Genomic DNA, 18,710 nt, shown 5'->3' with positions numbered 1-18,710 from the left:
TCTCTATTCATCCATGTAAGAGGGATTAGGGCTGAGGGTGGAGTGTGAGTGGGGGATGGGGCAGCATTCAGTCCCTGGAGGACTTACAAATATCTCCTGTGGAACTGGGAATAACACGTAGGGAAGGGACACACGTGGTAGGTAATCGGGGGAATTGTGTCATGTGAATTGTGACTATTACTGTAAATGTGTTTTATGCTATTTATATGTCATGTGATTGCCCCATCCAGACACCTTACACCCTATGACAGGAGCTCGCCCCATCCAGACACCTTACACCCTGCTACAGGAGCTCGCCCCATCCAGACACCTTACACCCTGCGACAGGAGCTCGCCCCATCCAGATACTTTACACCCTATGACAGGAGCTCGCCCATCCAGGAAGCTTACATTCTGTGACAGATGGACAGGAGCTCACCCCATATAGGAATCTCACACCCTGCGACAGGAGCCCATACACGTATCTTACACTCCCGTCATCCACAGCCTCCATCACCCCACATACTCCTTGTGACAAGAGCTCGCCCCATACACGTATATCACACCCTGTGACAGAAGCTCGCCCCATACACGTATCTCACACCCTGTGACGGTGACGGGGTGCTCACCCCATACACGTATCTTACACCCTGTGAGAGAAGGACGGGGTGCTCACCCCATACACGTATATCACACCCTGCGACAGGAGCTCGCTCCATACACGTATCTCACACCCTGTGACAGGGTGACGCGGTGCTCACCCCATACACGTATCTCACACCCTGTGACAGGGTGACGCGGTGCTCACCCCATACACGTATATCACACCCTGTGACAGGAGCTCGCTCCATACACGTATCTCACACCCTGTGACAAGAGCTGGCTCCATACACGTATCTCGCACCCTGTGACAAGAGCTGGCTCCATACACGTATCTCACACCCTGTGAGAGAAGGACGGGGTGCTCACCCCATACACGTATATCACACCCTGTAACAGGGGGACAGCGTGCTCACCCCATACACGTATATCACACCCTGTAACGGGGACAGCGTGCTCGGCCCATACAGATATCTCACCCTGTCACTTGGGTGTGAGCTCTCGGATCAGAGGTGAAGGCACCTGGAAGTTATCAGCAGTCTCTGGTTAATGATTACCGACATTTGTTGCCCTACGTGAACTGTTGCATGAAGTCCCCGGCTCCCAGCACGTTCCTCCGTTCTACACTCACCAGGCTCCGTCCCATTGATGCGACTGTAACCTTGTGGGCGAGTGGATGGCGCAGCAGCCAGTATGCCTACGGATAGTGGGCTGCTGGATGGAAAGTGTTTATCCACTCTGACCCTTTAGTACCCCAACAAGCAGGGGCAGGCTGGGGAGCAAGACTCAGCCCAGCAGCTTATTAGGAATATTTTAAGGGGGAAAAAAAAAATGCAGTTGTCCCAATGATCCAGCCCAAAGTACCCACTATGGGACCAGCCCGGCGAGCAGATGCTCCCCTATCCCTGCCGACAAGGCATGTTTTCCAGATTGCCTATATTGGGGAATTTAACATTTTTGTCTGGGTCAGTAATTATCACGCCGTCCCTACAGCATGATATAGAAGTCCATGGCTTGATGGGGAGGGGTATATTGAGAGCGATGTTACCCATAAGTACATGGACAGGTGAGCAGAGGCCCCCCCAGCTCTCTACCCTCCACCTTCCCCATCAGCCTCTTATGTCCCTGTTCTGTTACTATGTACGATTTCTCTGACCAATCAGGTGCTGGCAAGTTTTGTGGCACCTTATAAACGACAACGGCATATCTTGGATTAATGAGGAGAACTGCAATGGTTTATACAGAATAATATTCAGTAATGGGACGGCCAGCGAGCTGGCCTTTGTGATACGCTATATGCGGAGGAGCACGGCTGTATATAGTGTGCGCACAGCTCCCCCTGCTGGCCATCCTGCAGCACAGCAAGCCTTGGACATTGTGTTGTGAAATACCGTTCACTCCTAGCTGTGGGAGTACTCTACATGCCTGAGGTCAGAGCTGGATAGTGTCTGACATCTGTTACTCCCAGCTATCAGAGTACCAGCCAGTACAATGGTGAAACATCTCACAGACAAAGAACTCTGGGGGAGAGGAGAGCGACAAGCAGGCAAGGTCTGTAATACAGCTCATGGGACAGAAATGTAAGGACCATTTCCTGGGTTTAGCATTGTCCCCATGTTCACACTGAGATCTGCTCTGTACTGACCACATCATCTTACAATGCTGTTAAAAATAGGGACCATTTCTCTTTTCTGACTCCAGCACCTGTGTGTACCTACCTTTAATCCAGTAGGTAACCCCACAATCAACCCTCTCCCCGTTTACATCTGCAACATTAGTGGCGCTATATTAATAAATGGTGATAATGTCCGGGATAGTATATCCCTATTTTTCAGCGACTGTTATGCTAATGAGCAAAAAGTGGTTGTAGGTTAACAATCCCTTATACAGTTATATATAATGCACGTATTGTGATTTTTTTTTAATGTATTTTCTTATGATTAAATCAGCTCCTGATTAAAAACATATGAAATTATCCCATCAGAGAATATCTATATATATATATATATATATATATATATATATATATATATATATATATATATATATATAGAGATATATATATATATATATATATATATATATATATATATATATATATATATATATATATATATATATCCAAAATAAAGACTTCATGGGGTAGGACTATGTTTTTTCAGCAAAGACATTGAAGAAGCTTTCTCCACATTAATAAGTGTTCCAGGTTGGTCTTCTTTAATTTCCCTGTGTGATTATACAACGCTGCGAAATATGTCGGTGCTATATAGAACGATAATTAATTTGCAGGATGCAGCAGCTAGTGGCTGGAGATGGGTTTGCAGATACCTGGCTGCACCCTGCTCTGGGGTGTAGAATTTAGTTATGGGCCAGGAGAACGCTCCCTGGATGAAGTCACAGGCGTTACGATAATTAGGGCTCATATAGAGGGCGTGTTGGTGCGTCACGGGAATGTATAATCAGCAGCGCACACGTGTACACACAGAAATGTCACCAGACGCTGCCACCGTCACACAGTCTCTGAGACACGGGACATTTCCCCAGCAATTACCCTATTCCGCTCGTATTGCCAGACTCGGAGACAGTCGATCAGACTTGAATTTCACACGTTAAATCACTGTCAGCAAATTAGGGGGATAATTACCCCCTAGGGAAGTCCACAACTTGTAAGGACTCTTTGAAATACAATATCAATTGCCCTTTAAAAGCCGCGTCAGGATTAAAGGCTCTCTTAGTACATAGAAGAAAAGCAATTACACAGCAGCTCCTGCAATTCCCCGTCTACCACCTCTGCCGACCTGCAGCAATGCTACCCACTACCTCCTCTGTGCGGCCTATATCACATCACTGCAGCACGTTGCATAACCGCTTGGACGGTAGTAGCCAACACTTGGGGAACAGGTGGTCACAATATTTTATTTTTGGCTCAGTTTTTAAAACAAAGAAAATAAATCTTGACATAATCATTAAAAATGGTCTGTAAACACGCCAAATACTGCAACACGTTATCTTCACGGAAGACACATCCCGTTCTCCTGAGAACAAATTCCCCGATCTGGGGAGAAAATGAGCCCCTGAAATGTTCCTCGGCGCAGAGAGGGACCAGCCAACAAAGACCAACGTCCATGGTGTGATAGAGGGAAAGGCGGGAAGGTTTAGGTGAAGGGAAGTGAGGGGGAAGGAAAGTTTTATGTCCAATGTGACGAGAAAAAGTGTAACAGGAATGTAATTCATTGTGAGCGCAATCCACAAAACAAGTGAACAGTAAGACAATCATCATCCGATCTTTGTGTGCACTTGTGCAGGTGAGTTATAGATCCCCATTTTCCTCTACTTTACAAATATTTCCTCTCCAGTACCAGAGAAAAACACCAGCGGCAAGGCCGGTCCATAGCACAGAGATCCCACTTCTAACACCAGTTTAAACAGAAGGGAAAGTCAAGTCCTCAGAAGAATTTGCATCCCTTGCCTCTTAATGTTCAGTCTCCAATGAGGAAGTCAAGTCAGAAAATAGGTCCATCATCTTTGGTCATGAAAGAAAACGTCTCTGTTCAAACTGCTCAGACCTTTATAACAGGGCAGTGGAAATACATCGGATACTGCTCCAAGCTTCTCCTCCCCAGCTGGGTCGTATCCTGAGCCCAGAGATGAAGGTCACTGAAAGGAAACGCCACATGTTACTCAACAGAAAATCACCGCCCTATAAGACTCTCTCCCTATATTGCAAGATTGTAACCTTTATTATCACAGAGTCTGTACAGTATACCACTAGAGTGCAAGCTCCTTGGGAAAGGATCTCCCTTGATACCACTAAGCTGTAAGCTCACAGTGTCAGAGTCTTCAGTTAGATCACTAGACTGATAGCTCCAAACTACATAATACTGGCTGTATGTTCTCTTATAACGGCTGTATGGCTGTATGTTCTCTTAGAGACCAAATGTCTCCAGGTGAGCACTTACCTGCAGGGTAACTGGAGGTCAGAACCACAAGATTAGAAGCCAGAGAAGACTGAGAGACGTTTCCAGGGACACAGAGCTCCTGCCCCAGGCCCAAGCACTGGGGTAATTGTTCAGAGGCAGATATTTAAGGCACAATGTTTTCTTGCTCCAGAATCCCACAAAGGTCTTTTCTGGATAAAGTGCTGAATTTCTTATTTCTACAACTCTTTAAAAAAATACATATATGCGAATAGATAGTCAGAAGTTCTTAACCAAAAACAAAATTAAAAATGGAAAGTCTGTGCAATAGGCAGATCCCTTCCGAATCCGGGCCGGATAGTTCCACAGGACAAAGGACCCCAGGAGCGTTCCACGAAAGGAGTCCCGCAAATGTGGCACATTAGTTCCAGAACAGAGGGGTGGAAGGAGTCCAGAAATGTCAAATTTGCTCCATAGCAGGGGGCCACCAGTTCTGATACATCGCTCCAGTTGGATGAGCCCATACCACGTCATTATACATCAGAACCAGAGAAGGAGGAAGAGGCAGAGGGTGACCAGGAGTGGAGAAACGTGGATCTGGAATGAGGAGCTTCGGCCTCGACGCTCGGAATCTGTAAAAGGACGAGAGACTTTAGGATATGATCTGTAGAAGTATAAACGCTACAATTCGCCAGCAGCGCCAGATACCCTCCAAATACCCCCAGTGTCCTCTCAGAAGAGGCCCTAGGTCTATTCTCACGTGCTCTGCCCCCGCAGCCAGTCAACCCCCGAGATGTATACAATCCCTCCGCCCACACCGTAAGCCCAACACCCCAAAATGGTTCCATAAAACCACTCACCTCCCGGGTACTTTCCTTCGCCGCCAGGTGCCCCGCCCCGGGGCTGGGATTTCGGGACCTCTGTGACTGGTCGCGCTGTTGTGAATGAGGAACACAAAAATGTGTCATTGTTACCCCACAATAATAACAGTCTTCCCTAAAATCTATACTTCCATTCCTGTGAGAAGTGGGTCAATGTGATCCGCAATATCTGTACTTTTCTCATTACATACACACTATATATATATATATACACACACATACATACATATACACATACATATTATATATATATATATATACACATACACACACACAAACTCAGGGAATCATACCAATATATTGCAGCTACAAAGCATTTTATCCCGCCTCCAAAGGAGAAACAAGATGGCAGCTCCCACACATTTACAGTGGTCACATGACCCATAAGAGATGTTGTGTTTGGCGATACTTACTGGTCGGTCGGCAGCAGACAGACACGCGGAGCTTCAAGCATTCGCCAACGCTGTCTGCGTACGGCATAGCTGCCAACAGAAACGTACAGTTATTATTTATATAATGTCACCAATTACACAGCGCTCTACAGAGAATATTAATCAGTCACACCATTTCCTGAACCATTGGAACTTACAATCTAAATTCTCTACCACTAATTCTATGTTGTTGGAGTGTGGGAGGAAAACCCGGCAAACATGTGGAGAACATACAAAACTCCACACAGCTAGGACCCTGGTCAAACTCATGACCCCAGGGCTGTAAGGCGGCAGTGCTAACCACTGTGCCACCCATACCACATTACCATGGCTGTTAGATCTAGAGGGAGATATCTGAGACATCATACAGATGATTAGTGAGCGCCACCCCTGGACAGAGACATTCCCTCCAGTATGGAGCCAGTCTGACCAGGTGTATGAAATACTTGGACATGGTTCCCCTGAGGACGTGTCTCTCTAGACGGAGAATTAGTGCATTCTTTTACCCACGCTGTGACCTTTCAATACCCCTCTCACCATGGCCCAACCCCAGGGGTAAGTAAGCCAAACTGACGCACTGTGAATCTAGTGTCGATCACAAACCGGTCTGACGACACAGGAATGACTGCAGAAATGAGAAAAGGAATGTGAAGTCTGAATATCCTGCTCATTAGCATTGCAATACTCTACTGATACTGAGAGGAGAAGACCAGGCATGGTGGCTTTTGCCCACAACCAGCTTGGAGAGTCCGGCTTCATGCAATATTAGCAGACCAGAAACCATCAGCTCTCTGCTTTCAATATAAAGTTTTGTCCAAGACATTAAACACACAAAGAGTGGGCGTCGCAGGCTGAATTGGTCTTTCTTTACCTGCCTCTGGTTTCACAATTTGCTATCATGAAAAGCAAACTCCAGTCTGGCAGATAAGACTCCTGGAGCCGGAAGTTAGCTCAGAAGTTCAGGAGAAGCCACCTCATCTAATAAGAGCGTTTGATGTCTTCCTGGAGAGCTGCATTGGGCTTAATCAAACAGAATGGATAATGTGGAGTGAGGAAGGGGGTCAGCCAACTTGTCTCCATGGGGCAATCTCCAAGAATATTGTAATTGACATTTGTGGAAGTGAAAAACCAAAGAGACGGCAACAGACAGGCAATACGGCTCTTACGTATACACAGAGCGAGATTTGTCCACCGTGATGCTTCACCCTACGCGACAAACTACGCTGAACCCCGAAGAGTAAAAGGCCTTGAAAGTTCCTCGCTGTCTTACAAGTTGACGCCATTAGCCGTGATTTATCCGCCGTCTTCACCAAACCCAGCAGAAACTTCCTCTGTTTGCCCCGGCCTGGGATTAGGGCAACGTGTTAGAGAGATCAGCCTCGGCTGCTGGGGATTACCCCAACAGGAAACACCTGGACTTGATGGGATCACCTGCAGCGTGGCACACCGCGGGTTAATGAGGCGCCACGCACATGAGAAACTCATCACGGCCAGGAGGAGGACACGGAGATGTGGGGGGCACGCGGGGAGAGGGGGGCTGCGAATACCAGAGCAAGATGTAGACAAACGCAAGAGGCCGGAGGAAGAGTCCGAGCAGCGATCGTTTCCTACAAATTATACGGTTATAATTGGACAGTTGTGACATCATTACTTAAGTATTCAGCTCTCGTGGGACGAAACAGGCAAATCAGGGTAGAGGGGCCCAGCGGCAGGAGAAAGGGGGCTTATAAAGCCAGAAATAAGACGTAAGAAGGAACTCTGCATGGGTAGTGCATTCAGGGAGCAGCCGTCCAGCACAGGCGGGGACATGTCATACATAACTGGTGAATACTGTAATCAGTGTCAGACCAGTAGCACATGGGGGCGAGGCCAAGAGCCGGCGTTAGCCCCCATAGGGCCAACAGATGCAGCCGTGGGCCGACATGGCCGCCTCTGAGGCGCTGATTAATGGCTGTTTGTTTTTCTCCACCTGTTTCATGCTGAAACTCCTTAATTACCAGCAGGCGGACAGACATAACATGAATGGGGCGGTGGGAGAAATAATGAGGCCGGCATGACAGCTCTCCCCCAGCCACTGACACCGGCAGATAGGAATGAGAGATAAGATTTCTGTAATCGGCCATCTTGTTCTGTCTCAGACCATTATCATCAGTGGCTGATCAGACTAATTGTTTTACACTGGTCACCAGGACAATGCGGGGACAGCGGCTAATTACAGGGCAGCAGCCAGACTAATACACTCTGTATCTCAGGAATCAGACTGTAAGCTCTGAGGGTTAATGTAGCATGATCACTACATCACAGTCCCTCCAAGTGGACATAGAAAACAGATACACAATCTTATCCCACAAGCGGCAGGGCTGTGCTGTAGAGCTTGTAATCTACCAAGACACGCTGTATCCCAGGAATTAGACTGTAAACTCTGAGGGTTAAGGAAGCAGTACATGATTACTACATTAATCAGCAGTCCCTCCAAGAGGACACAATATAATCACACAGCTGTGCTGCAGAGCTTGCAATCCACCAAGACACGTTAAATAAAACAAGATCAACGATACAAATACAGAAACAGTTTCACCAGTCTTATTCACTATTCCACTGGACTATGACTACTACCCCCACCCCAGTCACTACTACCCCCATCCTCCGCCACACACGCAGCTCCTCGTTCACTGTGACGTTGAAGGCATCCAGCAGGCGAACGGTTAAGATGCTTTTCACTTTTCCCATAGAATTAGGCATTAGAGGGGATTAAGTAAAGTATCCCATTTTCTGCCTGTAATCCCGGCTGCGTTTCATGTTCTGGCAGAATTTATCGCACAGTTTGACAATTAGGGTCATTACTGGGGAGGGGGGGGGGCAGACAGGACGGAGTCTCTGCCACTGTCACTTACCATTTAATTCTCAGGGTAATGCATTGGTTTTATCTGAGGACACAGGCAGCCCTATCTCTGCTGCTGGCACACAGATGCCCTGAGGGGGCTGGGGGGGGGAGCAGCTCGCAGGCTCCAGAGCAAGTGATAATGTTATTCATGCTTAAAGACCCCCCCCCCCAGTAGAGGCAGTGACCTCTAGGGGTCAGCCTAGGGGTCACCACTGTCAATGCTGGTGTGTAAGGGGGGGGGGGGGGGTGTTTAACTTCTGGGTGTTGAGAGAGAAAACATCTGCACATCCAACACACTGGGGGCACTTACTGGACAGACCCCCACGATGGGACTGAAAACATCAAAATAAACTGAAAAGGGGTCTTCTGTGACCTACGGTTTCTCCAACTCAGATCAGAGAGTCTTTTATAATAGAAAATAAAACAATCTACAAGAAGATATCACAAACCTAACGCTCGATTCACCACCTAAAATTTCGTTCATCAACGTTTAGCGGAGATTAGTCAATATACTCAACCATCAGAATTATGAGCAAAGAGGAGACTTCAGAAAACAACTATTAATGGAACGAAGGCGTAATAACAAAATAAACGTGTGTTTACATCAGAACTGACATCCAACAGAAACGGATGAGTGAAAAATGAAGCATCAGCCGCTCAGAGACACCGACAGAGCAACGGCGACCAAGACGCAGCGCTGGGAGAATCTGGTCCTTATTCGCAATCAGATCATTACCGGACTAATAATTGTATTAATTCATCATATAACTATAGAGATGCTTTCTCTCTGCTTCCCATCTTACCCACTCACAGAAACAGCTGTATGTAACTGGGCCGTTCTGTCGCTCAGCGCAACACAGCGACAACACTCCCCCCTCCCCCTCTTACCCGTCTAATTCTACCAGATTATTAAAGCACACTTTGCTGTATATCAAATTAAACAGCTCCGGCTGGGTTTGAGGTAACATGACCGGTCCATAACGCTGCGGTGAAGGTCTGAGATACCAGATATGCCAATGTGGAACAAGTCAGTGATAAGACCACAAATCGTTCAACGTGGCTTCCTTTGGGGGGTGATGGGGACAATATCGTGGATATCACAGACTCACCAGCCGACCAGGAGCCACCACACCCAGTATAAACGTTGGGGCGTCTATGTTCAGGTGACCCCTACGTTCAGCTTAGAGCATAAAACAATTGTACAACACCCCACAGAATTTACTGACATACAAGGATGACAAAGCTACTTACATATGTAGTAATAATCCTTCCCTCCATGGAACTCGAACCCCAAGGAGAACGGGGTGAATCGTTGAATCTTTTCAGAGAACTTTATGGGCGTGAAGGGGGCGTGAGGTAGGTTACACTCCCAACGTTTGAAGGCTCCTGGGGTTTCGTAGCATCCCTCGTAGCCCTCCCGGTCCACCATATACAGGGCGAAGGTTTCTGTGTGTTCCCTGGGAACCCGGATGTCGTAGTGTGGGCAGTAGATGTCCAGGTAATCGTTAATATCCACACGCACCGTATAGTCCTCCTTCAGGAACCTGCCGGAATAGAAGAACATTAGAGGACACCGATGGGGACAACCATTAAATAAAGAACTAGGGAAGAGGCACCTGTAAGACGGATTAGACGTCAATGAGGGAAACGTGAGGACAGACGGGCGAGATTGGGTAAAATGCTTTGGATAGGCAGATAAGCCCACCTGGCCCCCTCAGACTACCCCAGATATTCCCCTGCGGAAATCATGTGGTTCAGCCATGAGAGAGTCTGCCATCATTAGTACAGCTCATTAACAGATATACAGGTCACATCCCTCGTCCTCAGCACAAATTAATGAGCTACCTTATCCAGGTAGAGTACTGCCCATTATGATTGCAAGCCTCAATGACAAAGATCAGACAAAGGGCTCTTAACAAGACCTAAAAACACGCACGTCACCCCTCTCCTTGTTCCTATATTATACACCCTGACCATATGCCACCCAACAATGTGCTACACACCCTCAATACCCACGTAGAGGAGGCAGCGGTATCCCATCTATATAGGGGTTACCCCCCATTCACTTCAGAACAAAGCCACCGTGCCAGGAACCCCCAAATGTGCGCAATCATTCCCCGCACACACACAATGTATGTTACATACATAGACGCACACAACAGAGATCATGTTACATGAAGTGGCAGAGTGTGTGTACTGGAGCGTGCTGAAGGTAGCGTGTAGAGTGATTGTCAGGTACTCACCCCGCCTTCATCACACGCTATGCTCACACAGGCGTGCAGCCAAACAGCAAATATTTCCACAATGAGCCTCCGTGCAAGAGAGGAATGTGCAAAAGTTCAATCGTGAAAGGAATAGTAACATTACTATAGGAGGTGTGTTATATAAGTAGGGAGTAACATTACTATAGGAGGTGTGTTATATAAGTAGGGAGTAACATTACTATAGGAGGTGTGTTATATAAGTAGGGAGTAACATTACTATAGGAGGTGTGTTATATAAGTAGGGAGTAACATTCCTAGTATAGGGGGGAGTATTCTATAAGTAGGGAGTAACATTCCTAGTATAGGGGGGAGTATTCTATAAGTAGGGAGTAACATTCCTATTAGAGGGGGGAGTATTCTATAAGTAGGGAGTAACAATCCTAGTATAGGGGGGAGTATTCTATAAGTAGGGAGTAACATTCCTAGTATAGGGGGGAGTATTCTATAAGTAGGGAGTAACATTCCTAGTATAGGGGGGAGTATTCTATAAGTAGGGAGTAACATTCCTATTAGAGGGGGGGAGTATTCTATAAGTAGGGAGTAACATTCCTAGTATAGGGGGGAGTATTCTATAAGTAGGGAGTAACATTCCTATTAGAGGGGGGGGGTATTCTATAAGTAGGGAGTAACATTCCTAGTATAGAAGGAGTATTCTACAAGTAGGGAGTAACATTCATAGTATAGAAGGAGTATTCTATAAGTAGGGAGTAACATTCCTAGTAGAGGGGGGAGTATTCTATAAGTAGGGAGTAACATTCCTAGTATAGGAGTATTATATAAGTTGGGAGTAACATTACTAGTATAGAAGGAGTATTATATAAGTAGGGAGTAACATTTATTTTATAGGGGGAGTATTATAGAAGTAGATGAGTAACATTGCTAATATAGGAAGTGTATTAAATAAGGAGTAACATTACTTTTTTTAGGGGGAATACTATTATATAAGTAGGCGAGTGCCATTATTACTATTACTATTGAAGGAGATAAGTAACAAGAACTGAGGGTAATAATATTAGGAGAGTACCATAACCACTAATACTACACAAGGAGGAGGAGTAACACCAGCAGAGGGCAATATTCCTACTGTTATCATAGAAGTAGGAGAGTAACAATGCTACCAATACACCAACAGAGGGTAACATTACTGCAGGGTAATATTACTGCTGTATGAAGAGTAACACACAGGATGGGAGTGTATTAATGATCAGCAGTAATAAGACCACTGTGGGAGGAGAGCAGGGTGCCATGATGGTAGAGTACAGGAGTATTAATATATAGTGGCCCCCGTTTCTTGCAGTACTCGTGTACATCTGAATGTAAGCTCTGCAGGCAGGTGCTGATGACTTATTAGTACAGCACAGGGATTCCTGGAAACATGACTCGCACCCCCACACACACAGGATGACTTGTTGAGGACAGTGGGAGGGGCTTATATCACCCCCCCCCCCCCGCACCCCCCATCAGGATCTGTACATAATGATCACATTCTTCGCTGTCATATAGGATACACTCAGGCACAGAGACAACAACAGTAGATTGTCAGCTCCTTGGGACAAACCTCATCCTGCTCTGATACTAGAGTCACCTGCAGTCGGTAATCACTACAAGCCACAGCCGAGCAGCTCTGATGAACTAGAAGTCTCAGCATGCTGTGTAAACCCTGCCAGGACAGGAGCTGTGTATAAACACTGGAGGCCTCCGTATAACAGTACATGTCTATACACACTGACGCCCTTTGTCTCTCTCCTATGATTAAACATTGACTGGGCACAAGAACGTGTTAAACAAACATATGGGATTGTATTAATCTCAGGACGCCGAGAATGAAAGGCAGGAGCGCGGGGGAGGGGGGCAGAATGGGGCGACATGCAGATTCTGCACAATCCTGACCCCTCCAGGGCCCAAACACACAACCGGCGCGTCTCCCAAGCGCAGACATCGGCTGAATGCGAAAAGTCGCATCTCCCGCCGTGCGGGACGGCTATTCATCGGGACCTTAACCTGAAATAACACCAGTTTCTGCGCCGTTTGCCCAGAGGAAGCCGAGGAACAGAGAATAGCCCCTACGCCTTACACACAGGAGAGTCAGTGATACCACTACAAAGGCCGGACGCTCAGACAGAGCGCCCAGTGTTGATGTCGTCCCTTGCGGAGGTTTTTACCGGTAACCGTTTCCATGTGAAGGCACTGTGGCGACAGACGCGGTCACTAACCCTACTGGTTTTGTATATAATGGAGCATTTATAGTTTCATATATCTGCACAGAGCTCCGGCTTAGAAACTTCTCTCTCCAGGAGAAAGACGCAGTTCGAACATCCACCATTGGAAAGATCATATCTTGTGTAATAGAACCGTCTAGGTGCGTTCTGTGTTTCAGTGCGACCCCCAAGGTGAAGTTTTATCATCTCTATAAAGATTCTAGCGGTATCAATGCCCAACTCCCCAAAAACATTCGCTGCCACGTCATCCATGGAAAAATGTCTCACTGCGCCTACAAGAGCCACGTGGTGAACGCGCGTCAGCTGACGCAGCCATTGCAATCCATCGAGCTCCGGTAACTTTAGCGACAGAATGAATCTTTCACAAGGTCCAGATGCACCAAACACAACACAATTATTGTGTTTACAAAGTTATACAGAACAAAGAGTGTCAGAGGCGCATTAAGCGTTTGCCAAAGTCTCCGGTAGACACCGTATGGCGGAGGGAACAGGCGTATATCCATCATCATCATCATCTATTTATATAGCACCACTAATTCCGCAGCGCTGTACAGAGAACCCACATCAGTCCCTGCCCCATTGGAGCTTACAGTCTAAGGGGTCTATTTATGACCCTTCGTTTTTTTGACTTGATACTTTTCAATCCTTATCTCCTTGATAAAGATTGAAAAGTAACGGCTATGTATTAAAAAACTTCTCAGGGACAGCAGTGCCGATAACCTGCTATCCCTGAGAAGTGACTCACCTGATCATCGCAGTCTTTTCTCATTTTTCAAGGCTGCGATGATCTTCTCTTTTTTTTTTTTTTTTTGTTAGTGCGCATGTACCGACCGAATAGTTGGTGCATGCGCAGTAACATCCTGGCCGGCAAACTGCAGGATGAGTGACAGGGAGGGATCACATGATCCCTCCACACATGCGCTGTCCAGCTCTGCTCTTCAGAGCAGAGCTGGACAGCGCGAAAGTTTTCAGATATGTTAATGTACGCCAGCTTCAGATGGCTCCAGCTTCAGATGGCACCAGCTTCAGATGGCTCCAGCTTCAGATGGCACCATGGAGTACATTAACATGTAAAAAAAAGAGAAAATTTTCTCTAGTTAGCCTTTAATACATAGCGGTTCTGAGCACTTCCGATACACTGTTATGGGGAGTGCTCAGAAAAAGGACAGGAAATGCAAAGCAGCAGATATCTCAGATATCTGCTGCGATGCTTCAATAGTACATAGTGATTTCACGGTAAACACCCAAAAACTGTTGTTTTCGGGGGTTTACCACAGGAAAAATGCTTGGTAAATAGACCCCTAAATTCCCTAACACACACACACACACACACACACACACAGAGACTAGGGGTCAATTTGTTAACAGCCAATTAACCTACTAGTATGTTTTTGGAGTGTGGGAGGAAACCGGAGCACCCGGAGGAAACCCACGCAAACACGAGGAGAATATACAAACTCCACACAGATAAGGCCATGGTCGGGAATTGAACTCATGACACCAGTGCTGTAAGGCAGAAGTGCTAACCACTACGCCACCGTGCTGCCCAAAATCCTTGTGTTTTTCAGGCATCCGACTAGGAAGAAACCCATATGGTGTACGCAGGAACAACGCAAGACCCCCGATGCGGGAGTCGTAACCGCCTACGTAGCCATTTTCCCACTCAGGAGCCACCTTCGGATCCCAGGATACAAGGGCCTAGATCGCTATCGCGCCTCTAGTCACCCTGCACACAGATGCCCCCATTAAGGAAACAGAGCCTCTCTTGGACACGTCGCAGAAAGTAAAGCAGTGCAAGCCTGGAAGAGACAGGAGTGGTGGTTTCCCAGAGCGGCCTCCCAGCAGAGAGAGAAGTGGCGCTGGATAATTAGGCAGCTGTGGTGCGGGAGTGATGTGGGATGTTCACAGGATTGAGGATTTTCTGACAGATCCTCTCTTGTCGAGTTTGGAATAATTGTTCTTTGAAGTCTCTAAGAAGAGCTGGCAGCGCAGGGCGTGGGGCTCACAGGACAAGTGTCCCGGGGAACGCAGGAAAAGGACTCTGCACCTTCAGTCCAATATCCAGGATATAAAACAAGAAATTTGCAACAAAAATTTGTCTTGTTACAAAGTGCAATATACAGGGCTCTGCAGTCTCCACATCATGTGAGAGATCGTTCTACCTGCAGGACGTTTCATGGACAACCAGAAACTGCAAATCTGCAGCACAATAAGGAAGAAATTGTGTTTCACTGAGCAGGAGGTACCAGCCCTTACACTGAGATCTGGCCAGACCAGGACGGGGGAGGGGAGAGCCGAGAGGAGGGGGGAAGGGAGGGGGTCCGTGCAATCCCTGCAAAGATATGAACTAGATTCAACAGAGACTGAGGAATGTAGAAGTGAATCAGTTCAAGAAAATGTAAAATAGGTTAAGAAAAGTCAAATCCAGCACTCTATAAACCTCACAGGTCTCTTCTTCATGTGTCCAGCACTATATAAACCTCACAGGTCTCTTCTTCATGTGTCCAGCACTCTATAAACCTCACAGGTCTCTTCTTCATGTGTCCAGCACTCTATAAACCTCACAGATCTCTTCTGCATGTGTCCAGCACTCTATAAACCCCACAGGTCTCTTCTTCATGTGTCCAGCACTCTATAAACCCCACAGGTCTCTTCTTCATGTGTCCAGCACTCTATAAACCCCACAGGTCTCTTCTTCATGTGTCCAGCACTCTATAAACCCCACAGGTCTCTTCTTCATGTGTCCTGTGCTATATAAACCTCACAGATCTCTTCTTCATGTGTCCAGCACTATATAAACCTCACAGATCTCTTCTTCATGTGTCCAGCACTATATAAACCTCACAGGTCTCTTCTTCATGTGTCCAGCACTATATAAACCTCACAGGTCTCTTCTTCATGTGTCCAGCGCTATATAAACCTCACAGGTCTCTTCTTCATGTGTCCAGCACTCTATAAACCTCACAGGTCTCTTCATGTGTCCAGCACTATATAAACCTCACAGGTCTCTTCTTCATGTGTCCAGCACTATATAAACCTCACAGGTCTCTTTCAACCTGCAAATCACTCACTCCCAGGCCCATTAAGGGGTAATTTGGCAGTCACTGCACAGTGTAAACCCCACAAACCCAGCAGGTAGCACCCCCTCCCCCCTTGCTGCCTGGGCCTCTGATCTGTCACCCATAAATCTGTGGCTGCTGGTGCTGGTGTCTGTTTATAGAAGCATCAGCTCAGCTGTGACACATTACAGGACCCCCCCCCCCCCCCTTGTCTAACACACATTCCTGTGCAGGGACCCTACTGTCTCCCCCTTCACAGACCACGCTCAGCAACCCCTTAACCCCTCCAAACACACTGCCCACAGGGGGCATTACAGATGGCCCATAAATCACTGCATTATTAATATTCCTATAAAACCAAGAGAATAGGTGAGCACCCAACATACAGACGCAGGACGGCAGAGATCACAGCGGGACCAAGAGCTTACAATCTACTGGTGAGAACCTCACATTACAATGCAGATTATCCTACGTGCACCAATGTCAGGTCAAAGGCCAAACACTTCAAACAAGGGCATGAACCTCAAATTAAAAGCTTCTTGGGGCCCCACATCCAGGACCTGTCAGATGGCTGCACAATGCCCCAAAAGAAATCTTCCCCAAGCCATGGGAGTACCATCATTGAACTAAAAACTATAATACTTCATCGCCTCAAAGCTCCACGACCCATAGCCCTGCCGGATTATTAACATTTATTTATATAGCGCCAACAGATTCCATAGCGCTTTACAATTGGTGACAAGCACTGTAATATAACAATACTGGGTCATACAGACAGAGAGAGAGGTAAGAAAGAAATAAATGTATTTTGGCATTAATCACAACGAAGACTACCTATAAGCCGCAGGCCTCGGTAACATTGCCAATCTGTCAGGAACATGAAGATTATACCATCGGCTTTGTCTTATTCCACAATTCACAGACAGAACACAAGAACAGCAACAAACAACACAACCCAAAAAGTACAAAGTTGGTTAACAAAAAAAAAAAAAAGTTATAAAAGAAGGAAATTCGGCGCCTGGGCCCACAGAGCGATCGCTGCCAGCGGACACAGCCTGGGCCAAAATAAACAGCCCCCAATCCATCCACACGGCTCATTTCAGCCTGAATCCCAGCCTGGAAAATGGGATTCTGCTTCTCAGAGAAAACACAATCTGCTCCAACATAAGCATTGGGGCCCGTGCCCAAAATAACAAACCTTTCCTGCATCACAGAGTACCCAGAGAGAAGGGGGGGGGGGGGGGGGAGGCACTGCCTGCACAGACAGATTGCAAGCTCTTAGGTCAGAGCACAGACACGGCTCCGGCTGCAACTTTTATGGCTAATAAACCAGACAAGCCCTTATTAATATAAATGTCAGCTGTAGCAGGATGAAAACTTGTAACAACCAATAACTCAGACAAAAACAAGAATGTAACTTTCACCTACACCCAGAAAGCCACAATCTGAGTCCGTTGTAACTGACATCTCTACACAATAGCACAGACAAAAACACAGAGGTTTATCCAGCGGGCACTAAAGGCTGCTCCACAAGTGCTTTCATTGAGAAATCCTGCAGCCAAACTCTCTCCACCCCTCTCTGATCCCTATTGTAGGGGGCTCAGTCATGCAATGAGCAGCTGGGTGCAGACAAAGGAGGTATAGAGGGGTCTATAGGTAACAGGGAATCTGGACAGACTGGTTCATCAGATGCTTGGCATACCTCTGACCCCCCTGTAATGTACAGCCCCCTCCCCTAAATCCCAGGACCCTGTGCTGGGGACATCCAGCTCCCTCTCTGGTTCTCATTAGAAGCTGAGACCTAACAAAGGGGCAGGAGGGAGGGGGCTAGATGGATGATGGACCCTGGAGTAGGGGGAACACAGACACCAGGGGGTGGGGGGGTCTTACCTGGGGTTGGTGCTGTTCCAGTACACCCCATGCCTGGCACTGTACACCCTCGGCAGCTGGTCCAGCACCGTGCACACCCACAGCAGCCTCCTGAGCAGCCCCTCACTCTTCATGACTGTACTCTGCTCCAGATCACTGCTCCCCAACCCTCCCAGGCAAAGGTACACAGGCCCCACCCACAGGGGCTCAGCTCCAGCCAATCAGCGGCCAGGAGCTCAAAGTCTGCAAAAGTGTCTGTGTAACCCTTCACATCCCAGGGGGAGCTCCCTGTGTGTTATATCCTTATAGTAGGATACATCAGTCACATGATCTGTCTTATATCCTTATATTATTATTATCAGTCACATGACCTGTGTGTTATATCCTTATATTATTATTATATTGTTATTATATTATTATCAGTCACATGATATGTGTGTTATATCCTTATATTATTATCAGTCACATGATCTGTGTGTTATATCCTTATATTATCAGTCACATGATCTGTACGTTATATCCTTATATTATTATATATCAGTCACATGATCTGTGTATTATATCCTTATATTATTATTATTATTATATTATCAGTCACATGATCTGT

The 18,710-nt window shown here is 46.8% G+C and overlaps 1 protein-coding gene across 2 annotated transcripts; it reads right to left on the bottom strand.

Moving 5' to 3' along the window:
- Nucleotides 1-3,475: 3,475 nt before the first annotated feature.
- LOC142108842 (ephrin-A4-like) lies at nt 3,476-18,336 on the bottom strand. Of its 2 annotated transcripts, none has more exons than XM_075192765.1 (6): nt 18,125-18,336; nt 9,944-10,236; nt 5,791-5,859; nt 5,357-5,431; nt 4,539-5,128; nt 3,476-4,236 (listed from the first exon to the last, which is right to left on the bottom strand). In XM_075192765.1, exons 1-5 carry the CDS (start codon nt 18,235-18,237, stop codon nt 5,037-5,039), a joined length of 642 nt encoding a protein of 213 aa, XP_075048866.1. In that variant the 5' UTR covers nt 18,238-18,336; the 3' UTR covers nt 3,476-4,236; nt 4,539-5,036. The 2 variants fall into 2 exon arrangements, with proteins under 2 accessions (XP_075048866.1, XP_075048867.1); XM_075192766.1 differs by lacking the exon at nt 18,125-18,336 and adding an exon at nt 17,069-17,473.
- Nucleotides 18,337-18,710: the final 374 nt, after the last annotated feature.

Source organism: Mixophyes fleayi, chromosome 12 (genome assembly GCF_038048845.1).
Source record: "Mixophyes fleayi isolate aMixFle1 chromosome 12, aMixFle1.hap1, whole genome shotgun sequence".
NCBI classification, from domain to species: Eukaryota; Metazoa; Chordata; class Amphibia; order Anura; family Limnodynastidae; genus Mixophyes; species Mixophyes fleayi.
Note: the sequence above shows the minus strand (reverse complement) of the source record. Positions and strands in the feature narration are given on the sequence as shown.